This window comes from Bidens hawaiensis, unplaced genomic scaffold (genome assembly GCF_021521415.1).
Source record: "Bidens hawaiensis isolate Kalapana, Puna unplaced genomic scaffold, B.hawaiensis_p1.1 tig00011791_1, whole genome shotgun sequence".
Taxonomy (NCBI): Eukaryota; Viridiplantae; Streptophyta; class Magnoliopsida; order Asterales; family Asteraceae; genus Bidens; species Bidens hawaiensis.
The window spans coordinates 531,507-557,838 of NW_027491936.1; the positions used below are offsets into that span (position 1 = coordinate 531,507).

Sequence of the window (26,332 nt, forward strand, 5' to 3'; positions counted from 1 at the left end):
TGACTACTTTTTTTTTTCTTAATTAAAATTATTACTTAAAAGTGACCCATTACCCAGAGACCTCCTATACATCCCGTAATAACGAGTTATCCCGTATATAGTTATAACAAGTTATACGTCTCGTATAGTATATGGACCTTATATGCTCGTATAGCTCTATACGAAACGTATTAGTTGGTTTTTTAGTAAATGTGTGAGTGTCCATAGAATCCCTTAAAATATGTTTCAATCATTCTAAGTTCTAACTTAATATTTCTCCCATAGTTTTGAACATAAATCTTTAATATAGCTTACTAATGTATATGCACTAGATATTAGTATTATTGTCAACAAACTTACAACTATACGAATATATATAATATTAGTCTAGTATAAATACGAAACTATGTTTTGTGATATAAGTTATTTTCAATTAAACCAATTGTGAAACAATTTCATATCTTAAGTTTGGGTTTGTTTTAAACATAAAGCCACAAAAGGTAGTTAATACTTATATAAACGAAGAACCTAGCATTCTAGCAACTATATAATTTAGTTTGTAAAAAGTTACAGTTATATTACTACAATTGCACTTTATTTGTATATGTATATGAGATGATAATTAAAGGGATTACGGTACAGATAGGGTCCGGTTATTTATTAAAAAGTAATGATGTGTTTCAATAACTCATTTCCATTTTCACATATTATTATGCAATATCGTTTTGGTCCTTTGGAAGTTAGGTATTGTGACATTTGTTAATTTCGGGTTATTTTATACTTGTATTCTTAATGTAAACCCGACCCGTTTTGTATCCCGTACCTTTCGATATTATCAAAATGATGAATCGTATGTTAAATATTTGTTTTATAGTTGTTGGATAAAAAAAACACCCTTTTCGGTTCTTAAAATTCCCCGAAAACGCTCAAAACGAACTCCAGGGACTAAAACTACCAAAATGGAGACTTGAATGACCCATTTGTAGTTTGTGCTTCTTGGGTCTATAACCAACCCATTTTCATGAAACACCCTTTATGAAAGACCCATTCAACTTACCCTATATATACACACCCATCTTCTTCATTTGTGCTTGCTCATTTCTTCATTTCTCTCTCAAATTCTTGAATTCTAAGGTTGTTCTTCTTAAGCTAATCTTTCATTTTAACTACCTTCTCAATACTTAAAGCTTGATGTTACAACATATATATAATATACACTCCTTGTTTACCTTCGATCTTTCATTTCTCCGGTCTCGGCCGGTTGAAATGTCGGGCCAGTAAGACAAAGTTACATGGAGGACTTTGTAGTCCTTGTCTATATATTTAACAAATCTAACCATATAACTTGTTATACTTGCTTAACTTCTACATATTTTAGTTTATTGTTCATATTTGTCAAGTTCCATGGTATTGGGTATGTGGTGACTAGCTTCGGTTTCATCCCGAGTTGAGAACCGAACCAAAAACCGAACTTTTGTTTAAAAGCATTATTGTTAACTTTTTGAATGTAAAACTTGATAATTATTATTTATAAGTTATTTTACAAGTTCCATGGTAATTGGGTATGTGTTAACCATCCTCGGTCTTATTCCGAGTCAAGGATCGAACCAAAAACCGAACTAAACCGAGTTCACTCGCTTAAGACACACAAGTGTGTTTTTAGCCACCAAAACTCATATTTTTCTTCAAGATTATATTTTAAATCAATTTTAGTTAGTTTCTAAACATACTTGGCATGTCGGTAACCAACTTGATCTTATAACAAGTTCGAACCGATAAGGTCGTATACTCGCTTAACGAACGTTAAGGTTCTTCACAATAGAACTACATACTTGGTTAAGTCTATTTTGATTTTATTGAGTTATCTCATAACATTTATTATCTTGGGAAGTTAACTGTGAGCTTGGTCAATTATCAAGTCTCGAACCGACAAACCCGAACACTCGTTTAAACCTCGTTTTGGGTATTCTTATAACCAAGGGTTTTGCAATATCGCATTTTAACCCACTTATTACTTAACATAGGTTGAGTAAAAAAAGAAAAAAACTAATGAATAGAATACCGAGACCCGGTTTCGAGTAAACTTATTTTACAAAACTCGTTTATTTAATTTCTCAAATATTTACATTTTAAATCCTAAACTTTATTTGTCATGTATTTTATTTTAAACCCTTCAAATACTACCTACTAACACAAGTCCCGTTTAATATAGGTATTGCTCGTTAAACCGATCTCTCCGATTATTCACGACACTATCTTTCAAGTTACTTGTTAATGTTAGTACTTTTTCATCCCCCGTTTTCCATCTTTCATTTTGGGGGTGACATTGCATACTTATTCAAATTCAAATGATTTATACTTGAGTCTTAAACCACAACACGTATTGTATATGTTTACTTAAATAAATGCTCGATTTGGTGTTATATGTTTTACATGATTATGTGCAAATTCTTGAATGCTAAGGCGGGTAGCCTCTTGAATGCTAAGGCGGGTAGCCTCATCAAAGTATGATCATACGTTAATTCCGAGTATATATGGTATCCCCATATAGAAAGGCGTCGTCAATGCATTCTTATTGACGATTTCATTATTGTCGTCAATGTATTCTTATTGACGGTTTTATTATCTAAATTGTTGCTATTATTTATTGTTTTCATATACTAGTTGTGGATTTCATACTATATACTTATTGTCCAAAACTATGAAAATTGCTCACCAACCTTCGTGTTGACAAACTCTATTTTATGCAATGCTACAGGTTTGATGTTAGCTTGATTGGATTACTTGAAGAAACTTATTATCTTGGCTTTAGGATATTAGAAAATAAAAGAACAAGTTATTTGTTTATCTATCTATTTGGCATTTTGTATGTACAATTGTTGTGTTATTTATGATGATATGGATTTAAATGAGTTGTTTAAATATTGTAACTTTATAGTGTCATTGTGCAATGAGCAATCATGTCGCGCCTCGACGTTTCTGCCTTCATTGGTCGGGGTGTGACAGGTATTTGACGATTCGATGATATCGTGCGTCGTCAAATCACTCATATAGTCACACTATAATGATTGGCAAGCCACTCATATAGCCACATGAAGTTAAAAGACTAATAACATGTTTGGGATTGAGTTTGAAAAATGCTTATTGATGTTTTTAAAAAAGCCAATAAATTAAAATGTGTTTGACAATCACAGAAAACTTTCTTATTTTTTAGATTTTCGAAAGGGCTGAGAAACATTTTTTCAAAAGCCCTAAATTCTAGCTTTTTAAAATGGCTTTTTGAAAAAGCCAATAAGTATTTTTCAAACTCAATCCCAAACATGCCCTAAATAGAGAAGAAAATGTTTAGGATAAAGCTGTCTACACGCCTATCCTTTAAAATTACGTGAGGATTTTATAAATTATAGGATGAGGTTGTGAGTACAAATTATAAAGTGTAAAGAGAAATGTAGTAATCTTTTTATAAATTTAGAGAAATTTTGTTTGTTCCTGTTTATTTTTAGTATTTATTGATATTGATAGTCAGAAAAGAAAACTGTAATGATAAAGATATAAAAAATATTATTTAATTAAATGAAAAAATATATAATATTTTTTTATTGTAATTAAAGATCTGGAGAAAAGAAAACTGTAATGATAAAGATATAAAAAATATTATTTAATTAAATAGAAAAATATATATAATGTTTTTTTATGGTAATTAAAGATCAGGAGACGGGAGACCGGCCGAAAATGCTCTAAAAATTGAGTGTATTATTGTCCTCTAGTTTGTCCTATTAGAATGAAATTCGATTGTAATTTATGTTCTCCACTTTCTTCCTGGTAGCCGGTTTTAACTAGAATTCTTTGGATAAACTTATAAAAGAATCCACTGTTATTTAATTTTATTTCATCACTATAATAAGAAAATATTATTTGGTATGATTCATTTAAAATAAATATAATTATATATTTATATACACCACTTCAACCATGTATCCCATTATCCCCTCACCACCTGCCTATAGCTCTTATCTTCTAATAATCTCTCAACATTTGGAAAATATTAATATTAATAATAACAATACGGCTAGTTTTTCATTGGAACAGAAGACATACATGATATATGAAATCTAACTTCCAAAATATATCAAGTCACAACTAGAGTAATTGTGATTAATAAGAAGGGTGTATATTAACATTACTACCCAGCATAACTACATGTACATCATATATGGCTAAAACTTAAAACAGTTGGAATAAAACTGATCAGTTGGGACCCCAACAACTCAAGTACATAACTTTCCTCAATGATTCCTCAGACTCTTGGATGCCTCTGCTTGAAGCCATGGCTGCCGGAGAAGACAGCTTCTTTGTTTGAGAGAGCGACCGGAGATTGGCCTTGGTGTGGTGATGGATGCTCCTGATGGTGTAGTTCCACCGTGCAAAGCCTTGATCTTTGAGTGCCTCCACCAATCCCACGGTTCCAGCCACCATCCAAGCTCTGCTTGTTGAACTCATTGTATCTTAAAATGAAGTGGATTTTGTTCTAGTCAAATATATGTATGTAAAATGTTTTGTGTTTGTTGAAGAAGCAAAATAATGGGATGGGTATAAATAGAAGTAAAGGTGTAGAAGTGAACCAAGGTTTCTGGGGGCTAAAAGCCTAAAACAGGAGGCGGCTTGTTGGATATGCCAATGGTTTTTAAGCAGTAAATGTCCAAAATGCCCTTGGAGCTCCCTTTTTTTTAAAATATTACATTTATTATTTTATTTTATTTTCCTGAATGTGTTCCTTTCCAGTCGGGTGAGTGGTGACACTTTATTTAGGTGATTTATTTAAAGTGAATACTTTAACTAAATATATTATCACTTTAACCTCCATATATTACAATCAAGTGATCAACCATAATGTTTAATAGATCTTTTCCTTGTCTAGAGGGCGTTTATAGGTTGTGAGCCCAAACCCAAACCAGTTTGACTTGTTTAGATAAATAGGATTGTTCCAAGTTACACAATTAATGTAAGTGGTGGTTAATTGGATGGTTGCGAACAAAGAATGGAAGAAAAGATTTTTGAATCCTTTAATTAATTCTTTTCTGAATCGACTTGTTATGGCTCGTGACCCGTGTGACATGATAATTAACCCTTTTTTAAATCGACTTATTTGGACTCGTGTGACATAAGCATGTTCAATCGACCCGCTTGCCCGTCTTATCTAGAAACATAAAACAATATCTTCAAGTTTTAACAAATAAATACTTTTTTATTTATTAAAAGCAAAATTTTCAAAATAATGAACATGATTTATTTTTAACTTTTCTTTTTTTAAAAGTGAAAGGATTATTAAATTTCAATAAAAATTAGTTTTGACGGAAGCTATTTTACGTTCCTATTTGATTTGATCCCTTCACATGACATGTTGTGGAATCATGATAATTCTATCAAATTTCTAGTAATTTTGTAAATCAAACACTCCCAAAAGAGTCTTCCATATATCTAGTCATATCTAGGTATAGGTTCTTTTAAGATTTATGAAGTTGGCAACATGCATGATTGAATATTGATAATTTTCTTTTGACCGTCAAGGTTATAACTTAACAAAAGAAGCAATAAAACAAACAGGCATAGTCAGAGAGGAAACCCATGCGCTGGTTAATCCCGCACTGTCCTTTCATTTCTCCCCTTATATACACACAAACCATAAAATCGCCGACAACACCTACCCACAAGTACTCTAAAACATTTTATGTTTTTTGCTTTTTATAATCTAAAACAATTAAATGCAAATAAAATTAAAAATATCATTAAAATAAAAAATACAACGTATTTGAAAACTGGAAAAATAAAATACGACAATTCAAACTAAAAAAATTAAAATACGAAAATTTAAACTAAATGATTCTTAGGTCAATTATATTGCTCGATGATGATGTTATTGTATCTTCCTTTTAGGAATGCTTAGCTCGATGATGTTGTCGTGTCTTTCTCTTCGGTTTTGCTCGATGAGATCTTTGAAAAATTGTAAGCTAGTATCGTTTGAAAAAATGTCGTTATTGGAATCGTTCGGCGGTGTGTGTGTGTGTATATATATATATCCCGAGATCATCGTTTGAGAAATTAGTATCGAGCGTTTGAGTGAAAAAAAATGATGAAAGATTTGAGTGAATAAAATGGTGAAAAGTTAGTACTATTTATATGTAATAATAATAATTAATTAATTACACATTTATGTTTACAAAACATATGTATTCTTCGTAACAACTTGCCTTAAATTTAACTAGGTTAGAGTCCGTGTTCCACATAGGTGAAAAATATAATAAAAATAAAAAATTATTATATGTAATTCATAAATTCAATTGTTTCATATAGTAATTTTTATTTATGACTTTTTTTATTAAGTTTTTGATATATTATGCACTATAATTTTTTTATTAAAAACCAAATCTTGATATTTTGATTTATTTCAAATAAAACTTTCATGCCGATATTATATTAAATATTGTATGTATAAAAATAATATTTATAACGAAATGCTGTCACAGATTTAAAAACTAAATTTACAAATACTAAGCTTTTGTTGTAAGAAAATAAATAAAAATATATTATATTTTAAAATAAAAAGATAAATGATGAACCATTTTAAATGGTTGTGTTAAAAAGATATAAGTAAAGGATGTAATATTGTGAAATATAAAAATATTTTAACAATTAAATATAGTTTTGGTTTTATATTTGAAGAGGAATCTATTTATATATGTTAAGTCAACAAATCAAACATAATTACTATTTTAGTAGAGTTGGTAAACATAGTTGGCTTGAATCATGAGTTTTGGGTTCGATGGGATGCCATATTAGGAAAAAAAAAGTAGAAATTATTAATACTTTAATTAACCGTTTCGAATGGACTTTTTGTGCCTGTGATATGAGCGCATCCAATGGACTCTTTGTGATCGTGATATGAGCACATCCAGTTCGACCCATTTGTCAGTCTTATCTACAAAGATAAAACAGAAACTTATGACCATTGATTTTTTTTATTATTATTTATTTTTTGAAAAGAAAAAACAAATATAAAGTATTACGACTTTTTTGTTTTTTTTACTTTCCTTATAAAAGTGAACGAATTGTTGATTTTCAATGAAGATGAGTTTTAACTGGGAACAACTTGGCATTCCTATTCCATCTCTTATCCAATCGAACATGTCATATCACAGGATTTAAGTTACAACTCCTTCAAATTCCTCCGGATTATGTAAATTAAGCAACCAAAAGAGTATTCTATAATAATTTATTAATATCTAGGTATATAAGTTCTGTTGGCAACATCCATGATTGAATATTTGATGATTTGTCTCCCGACTATTAAGGTTATAACTTATAACAAAAGAAGCAATAAAACAAACAGACAATAGTTAGAAATTAAACATGTGTATTCATTCATCGTATCGGCTGGGAAATAACAACAAACGGTTTTACAAGAGTTAAAAAACATTTACAATTTGGACCCTCTTGTTCCAGACATTGATATTCCTAGCCTATACATTTTACAACTGCAACCACCAACCAAACCACTCTTTACTCTTTAGCTTGGCCCCCAACAGTTCATGTACATAACTTGCCGGATAGAATCATCGGACTGTGTAGTCTTCCTGTGCATTGGAACAAAGTGGACGTAGATCACTAGGATCAACTCCAGTAGAGGTTCCAAAAACCCTTTTACCATGTCTAAAAGAGTTGATGAGTGACCTGAGTTTGTACCCTTGATCGTTATGTTCGTTAACAACGGCTACACCGGCGGCCATCCAAACACGGCTAGCAGAAGCCATCATTAATTTGGTTAATGTTATGTTATGGAGTTGTGGGTTGTGTTTGTTGATAGAAAGAAATATTGGGATGGGATATTTATGGAGTGGTCACATGCATTAATATAACTCATAAGTGAAGTTTTGTTTTATATATTTGAAGGTGCATGAATCGTAATAATGGGAGGAGGTTTATGAGATTGGTGAGTCATTGTTTGTGACCAACAGGTTTCTTATCATGCACATGAGGTTTGATGCGAAAAGGACACGTAGAAGGCTAGAATACACGTACATCTATGTTTTTTTAATTATTTTTTAAGTTGATAAGAGCCATCTGTCCTTTACTTGTATGGTAATAGAGTAAAAATAAATGACGAGACTTTGAGACGCACGCGGATTCACATGGGAGGCGTTTTGTTTATCCGGGATGCGCTAACGCACAATAATTGATTAACGCATATTAGGTACGCGAAATACGTTTAAAGTTAAAAAACATAAAACGTTCAAGCTAATTTCCCATCTTAAAACGTTCAAAGGTTAAACCTTTAAATGTTTAGATAAAAAAAAAAACTTAAACGTTTAGGTTTAAAATCCTGATACATAGTTAAAACCCATAATTCAAATCTCAAAATTGATCGATTGAAGCTTCAAATTGATGGTTAATTAAATCGATTTCAAAGATTAACTGATCAATTGGCTTCAATTTCAATTATTATAAAAAAACTAAACAAAAACATGTGCAACAAGAGGAGCGGTGCTCGTGTTTTTCTGGAGAGTTGCAGGACCCTCGTTGTCGACTTTGGTGATAGTGAAGGAGGTGTGCTGATGCCGGCAAGTGGTGGTGGAGACGATTGAGAGAGAGAGACAGGCAGATGAGTGTAATTATGATTTAGGGTTTATGAAAATCAACGTTTTGCAGTGTCGTGTATGTAATGTACGATAAAGTATTATTGTATTGGAAGCTTTATCGTGTTTAGCCACCGTGTTTTTATATTAAACTCTCCAATATATAGTTCGTTTAAGGATTATACAATGTTATCAATTTGATGATAGATATTTTCTGTAAGTAAAAGAGTTGGGTGTAAACGAGTTACGTTAGGCTTAATTGAATTTGAATTTTGTTAGTTTTAAGTCACATATTCTCCCATACATGCCCAAAGATACAAAGCTTGATGCAACTAAACAACGAGCACTAGTCTAGAAAATATATGTATTTCGGTTTATTAGTGCCTCACTAGTAAGGCTGTTTATGAACCGAGTCGAACCGAACGTAGGTTTACTTATTCTTGATTTGGTTTGAAAGCTAGCCGAACCGAACGGATTGAACTTTAAGAAACGAGTAATATTTTTATACTTGAACTTGGTTTGGTTTGAAACCGAGCGGCTTGATTTAACTTGGTTTTGCTTGGTTTCGTACAAAGCTTTTAATTTTAAATTTCTAAATGTAAAAAATATCATTAATTCAAGACTTTCAACTCTAAAATGTTTAGACTTCCAACCCTAATTAAAATGTCTAAAACTCAAAATAACAAATAAGCATATATAAAACGAGCAGGTGGAGTTTAAAATTGAACTTTAAACAGAAATTTCAAAAACTATAAAAAAATTTATTTTTATATATATACATAAAATATATGTATAAACATAATAAATAAAAAATAATTCAAGCAAAAGAACCGAATCAAACCGAACAAGCCTTTTCTCATGCTTAGTTTGTTTTCAAACCAGACCGAGCCGAACGACTCATTTCCAAACCGAGCAGAAATCAAACAAGCATTTATCAAACACTTTTCAAACGAGCGACGAATGAAAACCTCTACTCACTAGTTAGTAAATTATTACATTTTAGTGTGTCCAGCATTATTATTAGTCAATTTATAGAGGATTGACTTCAAGAGGTTGAAATTTATTACATCTTAGACTTTTATATTGCTGATCGAACATTCGAACGTACTTTTCTAGTTATTTTACGTGAATTACGTGGTTTTACTGATGTAAAAGAGATAAAAAAAAGTCAAAAATGGCATCCAAGTGATCAAACAACTCGTATAGATAATAATAGTTTTTTATCTCTTCAATTATGCATAATTACATGTACATATCATCATGCAAATATCTATCTACCTAACCCTAGCAGTTTCAATGGTTTGAACTTATTAGATCAGTTGGGACCCCAACAGCTCAAGTACATAACTTTCCTCAATGATTCCTCAGACTCTTGTATGCCTCTGCTTGAAGCCATGGCTGCCGGAGAAGACAGCTTTTTTGTTTGAGAGAGTGACCGGAGATTGGCCTTGGCGTGGTGGTGGATGCTTCTGATGGTGTAGTTCCACCGTGCAAAGCCTTGATCTTTGAGTGCCTCCACCAGTCCAACGGTTCCAGCCACCATCCAAGCTCTGCTTGTTGAACTCATTCTATCTTGAAACTTGTGTTGTAAGTGGGTTTGATAATTTGATTCAAAAGTGTTGTGACTTGTGAGTGATTGATGAATGGTAAGAAGACTGGAGGTGGGTATAAATAAGTGGGAATCTAACCGCATAAGAAAGAACAACACCAGGTTTAAGGAAACAAAACAGTGGGAAAGTGCCGATGGTTTTGAGGTAGTTGATTTCTCAATAAAGTCACTGGACTTCAATAACAACGTGATAAATGAAAAAACAATATGATAATAAAAAGGGAAAATTCCCAAAATAAGTATTTGTAAAACGAAAGTTCTAGTTTTAGGTATAAACTATTATTTATTTGCAAAAAGTTTTAAAAATATTTATTATAAACTAGTCGTGACGAGTAGTTTATAGAAACAAATCCGAACTTGTCACGTGTCTTTAAACTAATCGTAACGAACACGTTCACTAATCAATTAAACGTTACGACCAAATAAGTTTTATGCCTCGTAATCAACACCCACGAGTAATTCATAAGTCCTTTAGTCGCGACGAGTAGATTATAAGGTTAAACTAGTCGTGACGAGTTGACTACTAATAAACTAATTGTGTAGGACTGTATAGCATGTATCCGCGGTATAAGATTCTAAATTATTTATGTCTCTTTTAACTTTATTGTTTGCATATAAAGAAGGAATTTATCAATCTATCGTTTAATTTTTGATAATTCAATATTTGTTTTTATCAATTTTAAATTAAATAGTTAAATATCAATAAAGCCATATTGATAAAAGAACATTTACTTTACTCCTACGATTCTATGAATGAATATATAAGATCTCTCTTCAAATCGTCCCTCTTATTTTCTTTTCTCCTATCAATCTTTGCATGTTATCCTACAACTCGTATGATAAAGAATGGCTGCTCAAAACCGTAAAAAGGCTTGATGGCGAACAGGCGATGGTAGTTTGTGAGGTAACTGTAGGTAGAGGCGATGAAGTGAAACCATAAATCTTTTTTAATAATTTATTTATTTATTATATATGATAAAAAACTGTTTATTGTTTTATTTATATATATAAAAAAATAATATTAATTTATGCAAATTAGGAAAAAAAACCTGCAATTGGTCATATTCACAATTATATTAAAAAATAACAAGTTAATGGACTTTAATATACAAAAAAAGAAAAAAAATAGAGAGACTTTTGCAAGCAAAAATCAAAAGTATGTTATTTTTTCATGGTATTTGCTCTCATGGTATTTGCTCTTCTATACTACCTTTTACCTTAGTTTTGTAAAATTCTTTAAAGATATTTTCTTAATTATCCTTGGTTTTATAATTTTTCAACAAAATATCTATTTTAAAAAATGCAACTAACTTTTTTAAAATTAACTATTTTGTAAAACCGATATGACCATTATTATTATATAGTATAATTAAGAAGTTCGGTGACACAAAAGGTTTTTTAAAAAATATTTTATTTGTTTTGTTTTGTTTTCATGTAGACCATTTAGGTATTTAATTAATTGGGATATCTTGGTGTGTTAGTTGTTGCTAATTGCACAAGTTAGAGGCCCATAAAACAAAATTTGTTGACACTTACTTTCATCATGTTTGGGCCACTTGCGGCACTTTATTGGTGGGGATATATTTTTTTTAATTTTGTTTAGTTCCGATTTGTAATAAACGTAACAAGAAATGATTGAATGCCAATTTTGTTTTATTTTAGTTTCGATACCGTAACAAACGTGATAAAACCGACTAAATTAGCGTAGACTGACCGCGTTTTTTAGTTCCGGTACTGTAACAAACGTGACGAAAACTGACCAAATTTGTATAGACCCAACGCCTTATTGTCTGGGATCGATAATGATCGGGTTTTACCAACGCTCGAGGTTTACCAACCGAAATCCCCCAATTGATCCACCTCAATATTTATATGTTTTTTAGTTCCGATTCAATAACACACGTAACTGAATCCAGACGAATTCACGTCGACTTACCGTCTCAACACTTAGATTTTACCACCACCCGGATTTTACCAATCTGCCCCGACGCAACGCACCATGTAAAACCCTAGCTTTATATAAATGTTTTTATCCTTCTTATTGATTGTTTGTAATACTTCTTTCCTTTTCTTTAATCTTCTTATACATTTATGTCAACAACAATATAAAAATAATTAATATTTTTTAGTTGATAAATTTTGTTAATCATCCTTCCGGGGGGAGGGGGGTGTTCTTTATTGGCTGCATGCTTGGCACACCATCCCCTTCATCTAGAGTTGTGCACCGAACGTTGAGTGATTTTTTAAAACAGAAAATCCCTCAAAAAGCTGGCATGTGTTTGTGGGGGGGGGGGGGGGGGGCAACGTTTTGGGCTAGAACGTAGCCCCACAACTCTTTACGCTTCGTATGAGGCACACCCAAAAAATGATCATTTTATTTATGACAATATCTCATAGAATAGTAAAAAACTCTCAAAAGTGTTCCAATTAGATCACTAATGCATATTTTTCCAAATCGGGTCACTAAATCTTCAAGTCGAGTCGCACCGATTTTTTTGTTGCTAAGTTTGTGTTAACGTCAAGGAAAATTAGGAAAATCCATTGCACAAGTTAGAGGCCCATAAAACAAAATTTGTTGACACTTACTTTCATCATTTTTGGGCCACTTGCGGCACCTTATTGGTGGAGATATTTTTTTTTATTTTGTTTAGTTCCGATTTGTAATAAACGTAACAAGAAGTGATTGAATGCCAATTTTGTTTTATTTTAGTTTTGGTACCGTAACAAACGTGATGAAAACCGACTAAATTCGCGTAGACTCACCGCGTTTTTTTAGTTCCGGTACTGTAACAAACGTGACGAAAACTGACCAAATTTGTATAGACCCAACGCCTTATTGTCTGGGATCGATAATGATCGGGTTTTACCAACGCTCGAGGTTTACCAACCGAAATCACCCAATTGATCCACCTCAATATTTATATGTTTTTTAGTTCCGATTCAATAACACACGTAACTGAATCCAGACGAATTCACGTCGACTTACCGTCTCAACACTTAGATTTTACCACCACCCGGATTTTACCAATCTGCCCCGACGCAACGCACCATGTAAAACCCTAGCTTTATATAAATGTTTTTATCCTTCTTATTGATTGTTTCTAATACTTCTTTCCTGTTTTTTAATCTTCTTATACATTTATGTCAACAACAATATAAAAATAATTAAATTTTGTTAATCATCCTTCCGGGGGGGGGGGGGTTGTTCTTTATTGGCTGCATGCTTGGCACACCATCCCCTTCATTTAGAGTTGTGTACCCAACGTTGAGTGATTTTTTAAAACAGAAAATCCCTCAAAAAGCTGGCATGTGTTTGTGTGTGGGGGGGGGGGGGGGGACGTTTTGGGCTAGAACGTAGCCCCACAACTCTTTACGCTTCGTATGAGGCACACCCAAAAAATGATCATTTTATTTATGACAATATCTCATAGAATAGTAAAAAACTCTCAAAAGTGTTCCAATTAGATCACTAATGCATATTTTTCCAAATCGGGTCACTAAATCTTCAAGTCGAGTCTCACCGATTTTTTTGCTGCTAAGTTTGTGTTAATGTCAAGGAAAATTAGGAAAATCCATTGCACAAGTTAGAGGCCCATAAAACAAAATTTGTTGACACTTAGTTTCATCATGTTTGGGCCACCTGCGGCACCTTATTGGTGGAGATATTTTTTTTTTTTATTTTGTTTAGTTCCGATTTGTAATAAACGTAACAAGAAATGATTGAATGCCAATTTTGTTTTATTTTAGTTTTGGTACCGTAACAAACGTGATGAAAACCGGCTAAATTCGCGTAGACTCACCGCGTTTTTTAGTTCCGGTACTGTAACAAACGTGACGAAAACTGATCAAATTTGTATAGACCCAACGCCTTATTGTCTGGGATCGACAATGATCGGGTTTTACCAACGCTCGAGGTTTACCAACCGAAATCACCCAATTGATCCACCTCAATTTTTATATGTTTTTGTTTTAGTTTCGATACAATAACACACGTAACTGAATCCAGACGAATTCACGTCGACTTACCGTCTCAACACTTAGATTTTACCACCACCCGAATTTTACCAATCTGCCCCGACGCAACGCACCATGTAAAACCCTAGCTTTATATAAATGTTTTAATCCTTCTTATTGATTGTTTGTAATACTTCTTTCCTTTTCTTTAATCTTTTTATACATTTATGTCAACAACAATATAAAAATAATTAATACTTTTTAGTTGATAAATTTTGTTAATCATCCTTCCGGGGGGAGGGGGGGGTATTTATTGGCTGCATGCTTGGCACACCATCCCCTTCATCTAGAGTTGTGCACCCAATGTTGAGTGATTTTTTAAAGCATAAAATCCCTCAAAAAGCTGGCATGTGTTTGGGGGGGGGGGGCAACGTTTTGGGCTAGAACGTAGCCCCACAACTCTCTACGCCTCGTATGAGGCACACCAAAAAAATGAGCATTTTATTTATGACAATATCTCATAGAATAGTAAAAAACTCTCAAAAGTGTTTCAATTAGATCACTAATGCATATTTTTTCAAATCGGATCACTAAATCTTCAAGTCGAGTCTCACCGATTTTTTTGTGCGTTAAGAAAGAAACGGAGGATAAGATGTGGGGTGGGAATTTGCAATATTTGTAGTTAAATTTTAAAAAACGCTAATTATATTAAAATTTAAAAATAAAATCCACGTAGTCACTCGGCATCAACTTCGAAAAACAGCATGTGAAACAAAAAGGAAAAGGGTTAAAAATATGTTAAAATCTTTAATTAAATAAAATATGAACGTTGAGTAACTTAACTGGAACACTTTTTAAAATTGAGTGGTATAACTAAAATACTTTTGAAATTTGGTTAGCCTCTTTATTGAGCAAAGAAACTTTTGATCTTTAATATTGTCGCTTCTCTTGGTTTGTATATCAAGGAGACAAGTATTTTTTCTTCACTTGTTTTGTACATTGAGGAGATAAAAATACTGAATTATCTAATTAAATAGAATAAAAATTTTCTGTTATAGATCGAAGCCCAACTATCATTTATAACACCACAATGACCCACTCAAGTAGCCCATTAGTCAAAGCCCAACAAGTAAATGAATGTTCCGATCCAGATTATAAACTAAGGAGAGGAGAGAATAGCATTATGAAAATTGTGTAGAGTTGTGTTGCGTCTAATAAAAAATAATAGGACTGAAATCTACGTATTCTAATAAATTAAAATAACTGTGGACACGTGTCATTTTGTGGTTAAACCTTATAATTGTTTCCCTTCAAACTAATAACTATGTCATAGATCAATAATTATTCACTTTTCTTTTACACTCCATATTATATTTATAACATGATTAAATTATTCACTTTTCTTTAAACTCTATTTTATTATATATACTATTCTATACATTTTTATAAAAATAAATATTTTTATAAATTATAAATATATGCTTTAAATCTAACTATTTATTTTTTTTAGTTAATTTACTAAACTATATATATGTTAAAATGTAATAATATATACCATTCACTTTCATATATAATAAAGTTTATCATAGTCAGTTTCTTAGTTTTTTTATCAATGATTGTTTCAGGTCTTTTGTGTGACTTAAATTTGATTGTTACAGATCAAAATTTGGTAAATAGATTGTGTGGTACAATTTAATTACATTTGACTCAAAATTTGTTACGGGTCAGAAAGGGGTAATATGAGTATTTTTAAAAATTTGAGAATGTAAGTAGATTTATCATCAAATTTGTTACGGATTCAAAGTTTTGACTTGAAAATGTCAAAAATGAAAGCTACAATTTTAAACGTGATTTAGGTTTCGAATTTATTTTCGATGACATTTTCGGAAATAATGAAAAAATTCGGGATGTGGCTAACTGACTATTTTCCCCATAACTATTAAAATTTAAGAAAAAAAGGCAAACACTTTCGACATGCTACCTTCAGGCCTATCATTGCTTCTAACTTTTATCAAATTTGAAACATTTGTGGCAGCATTGACTTTTTCTTTAATGGTGATTAAAATGTAGTGTGTGAAACATGACATGCAAAATTATGCTCAAGAGAAGCAAAACATTCACAAAATTGAACTGGTTAACGCGCTATTTTTATGTGTTTTCATTATGGCAAAGTCGAGAAGCCCCTTTAAAATTATAAAAATCATTTTCATGGTGTAGCTCTGAACTATTATTGTATGAAAAGTCTTTTTGGAAATTGGTTCATAACCAAAATTCTTTCAATTATATGTATATGATACTAAGAATCAAATTCCCAATAGATGGACCGTTCTCACTACTTCTCAGGTATGTTTTTGCACTTGCGTTATTATTATTATTATTTTTTGTTAAGTTCATTTTTTTTTTGAAAAATCATTTTCTGATATAAATAAAATCAGTTTATGTACGCATAATATAGATATAAATATAAATGTAATCTTTCTTCATATACAGCATGTACTTATTTGTTTTGTTTATAACAACTTTATTATTTGGATTATATCGTGTATTACACGGGCTCCGAAGCTACTTAGATTTAATATGTTTTAAGTGCAGGTTAAAAGACATCTGCAACTCAATACATAATAGTCTTTTATCTAAATCGGAGTTCTCTTCATTTATGAAGACTAGAATTGCACAACATAGATAATTACATGTACGCATAACCATGTTCCTCTATATCTATCTACCTAAATAACACCCCCTTGATCAGTTGGGACTAGGGCTGGTCACGAGTAGAGCTCGAGTCAAGCCAGAGTGGTTTCGAGCTCGGTCTTGAAATTAAATTAGGCAACTTAGTTAGGCTCTAACTCGATTTTGAAGTTAAACGAGCTTAAGATAGAGCCAACGAGCCGAGCCATGACTCGAGCCGAGCCTAGGTCGATTTTAATTATCCAAATCCGCTTAGGATGTTTCAACTTTCAAATCAACATTTTATAGCTAGTTTTATTCGAGCTTTTATCGACACGAGCCTCGGAGCTTCGAGGCTTGAGCTTTTTGAAAAGCCCTAGTTGGGACCCCAACAGCTCAAGTACATAACTTTCCTCAATGATTCCTCAGACTCTTGTATGCCTCTGCTTGAAGCCATGGCTGCCGGAGAAGACAGCTTCTTTGTTTTGAGAGAGTGACCGGAGATTGGCCTTGGCGTGGTGGTGGATGCTTCTGATGGTGTAGTTCCACCGTGCAAAGCCTTGATCTTTGAGTGCCTCCACCAGTCCAACGGTTCCAGCCACCATCCAAGCCCTGCTTGTTGAACTCATGCTATCTTCAAACTTGTAATAAGTGGGTTTGATTTGAATAGAAGTTGTTGTGATTTGTGAGTGATTGATGAAAAATATGAAGACTGGAAGGGGTATAAATAGATGAGACATAATGTGAAAGAAAGAAAGGAGATAACACCAGGTTTTGGGGGAACTAAACCGTGGGAAAGGGCCGATTGTTTTGAGGTAGTTAAATTCTCAATAATACCCCTGGACATCATGACAAGAATCACTATATGACAATTTTTTTTTTTTGGAGTAAATTGCATTAATATAGGCTTTTGTTTCTCACAATTAAATTAGAGATTATTTATTAATCTCGTTTTTTTTTATTTTATTTATTTATTTTTTACACAAATACAAATTTTGTCCTTTAAACATGGTGAATTTTTGAAATGGGTCTTTTAAAAAGTTTGCCATCACTCATTATCCTTTATATATGGTAAAGTGTTTTGTTTTTAGTACTTTACATTAATGTTCATCCATTTTCTCCGTTAAATATTGACATATGCTAAACATGTGAGGGCATATTAAGTAAATGTGTAATTACCATTACGCCCTTACATGTCTATCACATGCCAATAGTTAACGGGAAAAATGGATGGGCGTTAGTGTAAATGACTAAAAACGAGACAGTTTATCATATAAAGGACGACGAGTGAAAGTAAACTTTTTAAAGGACATGTTTCATAAATTCACTATGTTTAAAGGACAAAATTTGTAATTTGTCTTCTTTTTTTTAACGGCTAAGGAATCATTGAAATGAGTTACTGGCAAAGTTCATCATATCGAAATACACTTGACATTCGATCCGGGGAACCCCAGCCTAAGACCAACGTCCGTGAATACTCGTTCGAAGGCACAACAGTGCGATGAGATTAAACTCATTTAGTTCAAGGATCAAATTAGTGAATCCCACTTATTCGTCCAATCTCCAAGCATCACCTGGTTTCGCCGAAATTAAATAATGAGGGTCAGAAATTGAACCTGAGTCATATGAAACTCTAAATCTCTTTCTTATAACTTACTCCGTCAGACATTGTCAAAAAGTAAATTACAAATTTATTATTGAAGCTTTGTTTTCTTCTTTAAATCTCTTTCTTATAACTTACTCCGTCAGACATTGTCAAAAAGTAAATTACAAATTTATTATTTAAGCTTTGTTTTCTTCTTTAAAAAGTTATCACTCAGGATGATACTTTTGTTTTGTGCAAATTTCATGTGTGTTTCTAATTGAAGAAACACGAGGTTAATTCGGGTTTGAGCAAGAACTTTCACATGGGTTGGTCACCTGGAGTCTGGAATCTAATAGAGTGGAATGATGGGATCTGTAGTTGTAAAGAAACATCAAGAATGAGTGTGTAGTGAGGAATTAGAAGGATAGATGCTCTCAGTTCAGCAAAGAGTCATCATCGCCTTCAACAATGTCTCTCCGTACATCATGTGTATAAACACAAAGAGTATATGGCTTGGTTGTCTGGAGTTTGAAAGTTTTACAGTTTGATAGGGCCTCCTATTTATAGTTGGATGTGTATGATGATGGAGGTCAACCGTCTACATTGGGCTGTCTCTTCTGCACGCATCATGTTGGAGATCGTGAATGTCGTTTTCCATGGGTTCCACCTTTTGACAGGTCAGGGATGGACCTAGTTCACAGGCTACCCCTCAACTTTTTGTCGGCAGTGTAAAATTATTATTTTTTGGTCGGTTTTGTATTTTGCTACCCCTGAAAACATATTACGTTACACCTATGTATTTAAAGTCCAATCAATTTAAAAGTTAAGATCAATTAAAGCCCAAATAAAGTTTAAAAACCCAAAGAAAATAAAACCCATTTACCCTTCTTTTTTCTTTTGTTCGTGAGCGAGAAACATCAAACAAAAGCATGCTCAACAACCGCTTTAGTAATTTGTTTAAATGAAAAAGAAAAGAAAATGATAGTGTTGGTCCAACACCAAGTTCAAATATTCCAACTCCAAATTTAAATATTGTTGATATGCAAAGAAATGAAGATAATGGTCCAAGTTCAAATATTGAGAGTGACATGCAAGAAAATTATAATATTGGTCTAAACATTCCTTAGGCTTCAAGTCCTTCAATACGAAATACAAACGATTTGAACGATCTTCCTTCGGAAAGTAGACCACCTATTGCTAGTTTTCATCCTAATCAAATAGATTACATAAGAAGAGTGCATCTTGTTATAAAGACTTTTTAACCACGAGGTCATGACTTTAAATAGACAAATATAGTGGCCGAAGACGTAATGTAAAATGGCTTGATAAACATGATTGGTTGGAGTATAGCACGAAACAAGAAAAAACATATTGCATATGTTTTTACTTGTTTAATGAAAGTTTTGGTAATCAAAGTGGAAGGGATACCTTTTTAAGTGGAGGCTTTTGTAATTAGAGTAAACCGAGTGCCTTAAAGGACTATGTTGGGGAAGTTAATAGTCTTCATAATAAGGCGTATAATAAGACGACTAAAAAATGTAACAATCTCTTGAACCAAAAGCGATCCTATGAGGCGAACGTCACTAAGCGTAGTACAGAGAAAAAAGATTGCAAATTTATATCGGTTATCGGGTTCAGTTCGTGTTATAGATTCTTGTTAAAAAATAGTTTATAGATTCTTGCTCAGAAGGGTTGAAGGTTGTTCCTAGATTTAAGGGTTTAAATCGCTTGGAAGGCCCTTGAGTTAATGTTAAAAGACTAACAGGTTAGTGACTTGAATGTAATTGACAGAAATTGGAAACCTCAATAGTTCAGTTGTAAGAATTAAGCTTTTTGGATGAAAGTCGTAAAATGACAAACCTCATAAACAATTTTGACACTTACTCTTATTTTGACACTTGCTCTATATTGGATTTAGTTATCAAAAGGATTTATTAACCATATTATTGAGTGAATGAAGTCTATGTTGTTTCACTTTCCATTTCAATCTTTGGGGCCAACTAGTTTAAATCTAGGATGTATTATGTCCTAAATACAACTACAACTTCTTTAGATATTGGTCATATTTTGCATAAAACATTGAGGAGAAGAACAAAAACATATGTACAAGTATACTCCAACTGGTTAGAAGTCCATTTCATAAATAAATGGTATTCATACATTTGTTGGGAGAAATTTAAGCACGTTGTTACGAAGAGAAACATATATACAATTTGTAACTCTCTTCTTTCAAGCAACTTAATAGTAATATTCCCAACCCATATATATACCAAACCAAACTACTCTTCAGCTCAGTTCTGACCCCAGCAGTTTAAGTACATGACTTGTCGAAGAGAATCATCAGACTGCGCATGCGTAGTCTTCCTGTCTCCAACTCCTTCATTGTTTTCGGATAGTAGAACGCTAGCAATGGGACGGAGATCAACGCTATGGCGAATGGAGTTAATGAGTGATCTGAGTTTGTAACCTTGATCTGTATGTCCACTAATAACGGCTACACCGGCTGGCATCCATACACGGCCTAGAGTAGTCATGATGTAGCGATTGAGATTGATTTGGTGTTGGTTTATGTTATGGAGTGTTGTGGTGTAGATGCAATTAAGAGAAGAGTGAAGGTGTGGATATTTTTTATAGGAATTGAAGGTGGTGTGTGAGGAACTGAGGATTAATTTATTATATTTATTATATGTGTAACTATGTTTATATCGCGTGAGTCATCTACGATAACCAATAGGTAGCCAACAGGTTTCTCGTCATGAGGATGAGCTTCAATATACGGTGAACACGTAGCATACATTAAAATACAAGAGATCGATGCAATGAGCCTATATTATGGGGTGTGCATTGCACGAAATGACCCATCAAGACAGGACAGGTGTGTTCACGTGGACCGGCTCAGGTCTATTTGGTAGCCTTTTAATGGCTCATAAATTCAGACTTAAGGCTATCTCTTAACTATTAAAATTTAAAAAGTTATGAGTCATTAAAAGATAGCCTCTTAATAATTGTTAAGAGGCTACCAAATAAACCCGAACGTCTATTCTCTTGTCGAGTATTATCATTCATGGAGTGTTACAAGTTAAAACTCACGTTATCTCCACACTCCTTTTACACGTTGCAATGAAACTAGCTAGTGAAATTAAAACTGTTGCATCCTTAGCTAGTGAACTTTATTATTATAAATACGGTAAAAGTGGGACACTTTAGTTTGCATTTCTCGATATTTTGAACTAAGTTGATTGTGTGAGCGATATGGTTCGTCACACATAATTAATGGGGAGAAATTTCTCTGAGACCCGTCTCCATAATGCCAAATTGTTTGCGCATAATTACCATTGACCAGATCTTCTAAGATGTCGATATAAGGGCTTATTTGGTAGCCTCTTAATGATCGTTAAGAGACTATCTCTTAATGGTTCATAGCCTCTTAATGATTTAAAGGTAACCCTAAGTCTGAATGATTAAGAGGTAATCATTAAGAGATAACCTTAGTCTATATATGTTTTGTTAGTATATGTTTAGTGCATACAGTTTTCACACTTGTTGTTGTCCTTATTTTGAAGCCAATAAACATAAGAATATTTAATTCAAATGCTAAATATGAATATCCATATAATAGATTCTAGATAATCAACAATGAATATCCAAAAGCTTGTATATAATAAAGAGCAGAATTAATGGAAAAAGAAGATGTTGGCTGCATGGTTCGACCATGAATCGGTTTTAGTAAGGCAAGTCTAATCGGCTCAAGCAAGTAGGGGTGTTCAAAGTCGGATATCCGGAGTTTCGGATATCCGAACATTTCGGATAGTCGATTTCACTATCCGAATCCATATCCGAAATTTCGGATATCCGTTCGGATAGTGAAACGGATATCCGAATTCAGAAAAACTAAAAAAAAAAAAATCAAATCAAATCTGCTTAAAATTAAACATGCATTCCAAATCCTAACATAAAATCACCAAGTACAAAATTGTTATTGAATAATTTTCTCACAGATTACCTTAAACACCTAAACAATAATTTAAGGATCTTGAATAAATCCCTGGTTTGCAAGTCTTGTATTGTTTTACAGCCACTAGAATCGTTAGTAATTTGAAAGCAACATCCTTTTATTGGCCAAATTAATTAATGCCATAAGAAAAAGAATCAATAAGGCTACTTATCGGATTCATAAGTCGGTAGTCAAAGAAGTCATAACCACAGTTGCTGCAGGATTTCATACAATCTATCAATGAGGAATTCACATGGCTAGGAAGAGTCGTGGAGATAGGAAAGAACGAAGAAGAGAGCACTGAGATATAGAGAGGCAGTTAGAGAGCGGCGTATATTTTAGATCTAGAGCTTCATACCTCATATCTCTTGTTAGTTGTATATAAAATAAAACAAAAAAAAAGTACTAAATTTATTATTTCGGATAGTTCGGATATCCGAACTATCCGAAAAATCTCATAATTGCTATCCGAATCCGAATTTTCGGATATCCGGGTTTCTGATATCCGAATTTTCGGATATCCAAAATTTCGGATAATTCGGATACGGATTTTCGGATAATTCGGATACGGATTCAGATTCCGATTTTTTTGAACACCCCTACAAGCAAGTCAATTTGCCTTTAAAAGAAGTCTACTAAGCTATGTTTGATGCATCATATATATGTTCTTGTATGAACCGTGCAAGTTTAACATAAGATTGAATGCATATTATGAATCAACCATGTGATGCATGAACTTAGAGTTAAACTTCTATGTTTTAAAAGGGAAAATTCTCAAAATAAGTATTTTTTAAAAACAAATTTTAAGTTTTAGGTATAATTTGTAAAGAATTTCAAAAATAGGTATTTTAAACTAGTCGTGACGACTAGATTCTTGGTGTCAACGAGCAGTTTACAAAACTAGTCGCGACGACTATTTTAGGCTAAGAAATTTCAGGGACGAGTATTTTGACGCCCTAAACTTGTCATGACGACTAGTTTAGATAAAAAATAGTCTAAACGAGTTTTTATGAATTTTTTTGTACTTTTCTTAATATTATATTATTACATTTAATTTTACTCATAATTAGTTTTTCTTTTATAGCTTTTAAAATATAAAGTTTTACTAAAATCCAAGTACACCATTGAGACATGCTTTTCTTTATCTACATCCGGACATAAGATTTATTCAAAACTGAGCTGGTCAAGTTTATATCTAGGTTTTTTTTACCCGCTCGGTTTTAAATAAATCTTATGTCGGCACGTAGAGAAAAAAAAACACGTCACAATCTTTAAAAGTTATAAAAGAAAACTATTTTATGAGTAAAATTAAATATAATAATATAATATTTAGAAAAGTACAAAAAATTCATAAAAACTCGTCCAGACTTTTTTTATCTAAACTAGTCGTCCCGACATGTTTATAGCGTCAAAATACTCGTCCATGAAATTTCTTAGCCTAAAATAGTCGTCGCGACTAGTTTTATAAACCGTTCGTTGGCACTAAGAATCTAGATATCTCGACTAGTTTAAAATACATATTTTTACAATTCGTACAAATGATATCTAAAACTTGTAACTTGTTTTTAAAAATACCTATTTTAGGAATTTTTCCCGTTTTAAATCAATCAACAAAAACTAGAAGAAAAAGAAAAAAAAATACATCAAGAAATGTAATATAAGAACTGAAAGGAAGCATTTGTGACCAGTTCCATATCATGCAACATCTCTATACGTTTGATCATAATCGGATATCTAACTTTATTTATTATTATAAAGGTTGCACATCACACATAACTAATTAGGACCCCAACAGCTTAAGTACATAACTTTTCTCAATGATTCCTCCGACTGCTTTGCTTCTTCTATGCTTCTTTTCGAACCCATAGTCGACAACTTTTTAGTCTGGGAGAGTGACCTGAGACTGGCCTTGGCGTGGTGGTGGATGGTCCTAATGGTGTAGTTCCACCGTGCAAAGCCTTGGTCTTTGAGTGCCTCAACCAGTCCAACTGTTCCAGCAACCATCCATGCTTTGGTTCTTGAACTCATCTTTTGTAGATTATGAAATGCGTATGATTATGTGTTATTGATGAATGGTTTTGGGCTTTAATAGGGAGATTGAAACAGGAGGAAGCCAATGGTTTTGGAGCAGTGAAATGGCTTGTGGGTGGCTTGATAATGATTAAACAATGGTTTCTTTCCATAAACGTTGGGCTCACTTGTGTTATTTTTGTCCTTTGATAATGCCGCCATCTAAAACAACCCTTTTCTTTTTATTTATTATTATTTTTTGGATTTTGCAAAAGAAATAAAGATAAAGTGGATTTCCTTATTTTTAGACTAAACAAAGATAAGGTGAAAGTTCAGTTTTTGTTATCATGTTAGAAAAATTAGAACTTTAACCTTAAATCATTATCAAACCACCCAACATTGTATTTCATAACTCAAGGTAAATGGTTCAAATTCTGTGGTGTATATATTTGATGATGCTTGAAGTAGTTAATATAATAGATTAAATTAGGCGTCTGTTAAAAAAAAAACAGAAAAAATTAAACTTAAATAATCTATGTTTGATAACCCAATCTACTTCAGAAGTAATCAACAAAACCCCTAATCTAGGTTTGATTCCTTGAAACATGTTTATTATTTGAGCTCAAATTATGTTCGAACTCATTTAAGCTATTAACTATCTAGATCATGTATAAAATGAGTGACAAGTCCTGTTAAACCCCAAAGATAACAAACCAAAATAGTGAAACACTATACTAGGTAACACCATTACACCAAGGGCCATTGTTGACAATCTATTCTTTAAAAACCATTGGCCTTCCAAATCCCAAACCTCTTGTTTTAGGTAGAGTAGGTACATCCGTACAATACACAAGACCAGATTAAATGCACCACCATTAGGGTGGAGGGGCGTTTCGTGATGAGGTCGTGAAGGCAAAGACCATCATGAAACATCGTCGCAAGGTGACAAGGTCATGGTATAAATTGCGATGGTGGTCATTATGTGATGGCCAATGTTACCGTTGTCAAACGGCCAATTTGACTGTTGGGTAATTTAATTAAAAAATTTCAAATAAAATAAATATACCAAACCTTTAAACATTTTTCACACACAACTCTTCTCATACGTTACAAAACTCTTTAAAAAAGCAATAGTAAGGTTCAAGTGAAAATTGGTTGGATTCAAAGAAAAAACAGTATAGAGCGAAGGTTTGTGCTAACTAAGGTAAATCGAATAGATTTCTTTTACAACATAGCCGTTACCACCCAACCATTTTCATCCCAACCGTGTCCAAACATGTATCCACAATGCTACAACCAACCCAACATGCCAACCCAAGTCGCACGAAGACTAAGGGTTGGAAATCAACAAAAAAAAATGTTTTGGTATCGGATTTTCGAAGATTTTGGAAAACTCCTCGGTGGATCCAACCGAAACATGGATCAAGTCACTTCGAAGTTGACGGGTTTGAATAAAAATTGAGCAAGTTCAACGCATGATATATTCAAAACATAATTTTTTTATAGTACTTGTTAATATTTTTGTATTAAAATGTAAATAAGTGATTACTTAATTTAAATTGTATAGACTCGTAATTTGCCAAGTAGATTAGGTGAGGCTGCTATCATCAGTGGCGCGCCAAAAGACTACACAAAAACATACGGGAAGAAAACTTTTCCCCACTTGCCGGCACGAGAGATTGTGATATCTCATTCTACATGGGTGCCAATTCCATTGATGGATCTTCAAGGCCCAATGGGTAGTCATGCCAAAAAACAAACGAAAGCGTCTAAGCAGAGTAATTATACAACCTCAACGGACGGGTTATCAAGCAGCATTCCTGAAATCGATTAAAACGATGACCTAAATGATGTCGCACGACAAGGCTGCCACTGGTGAAGTATAATATGCCGTCTCCGACCCT

At 32.8% G+C, this 26,332-nt stretch overlaps 3 protein-coding genes and 1 pseudogene across 3 annotated transcripts; all 4 read right to left on the bottom strand.

Moving 5' to 3' along the window:
* Positions 1-4,206: 4,206 nt before the first annotated feature.
* On the bottom strand, positions 4,207-4,595 carry LOC143538996 (uncharacterized). Its single transcript, XM_077032429.1, has one exon. It carries the CDS (start codon positions 4,477-4,479, stop codon positions 4,228-4,230), a length of 252 nt encoding a protein of 83 aa, XP_076888544.1. The 5' UTR covers positions 4,480-4,595; the 3' UTR covers positions 4,207-4,227.
* A 5,305-nt stretch (positions 4,596-9,900) lies between these two features.
* On the bottom strand, positions 9,901-10,246 carry LOC143538997 (uncharacterized). Its single transcript, XM_077032430.1, has one exon. The coding sequence runs from the start codon at positions 10,174-10,176 to the stop codon at positions 9,925-9,927; it is 252 nt and encodes an 83-aa protein (XP_076888545.1). The 5' UTR covers positions 10,177-10,246; the 3' UTR covers positions 9,901-9,924.
* Positions 10,247-17,215: 6,969 nt separating this feature from the next.
* LOC143538998 (uncharacterized) lies at positions 17,216-17,483 on the bottom strand (annotated as a pseudogene).
* Positions 17,484-24,182: 6,699 nt separating this feature from the next.
* On the bottom strand, positions 24,183-24,625 carry LOC143538999 (uncharacterized). Its single transcript, XM_077032431.1, has one exon. It carries the CDS (start codon positions 24,444-24,446, stop codon positions 24,195-24,197), a length of 252 nt encoding a protein of 83 aa, XP_076888546.1. The 5' UTR covers positions 24,447-24,625; the 3' UTR covers positions 24,183-24,194.
* Between the last annotated feature and the right edge of the window lie 1,707 nt (positions 24,626-26,332).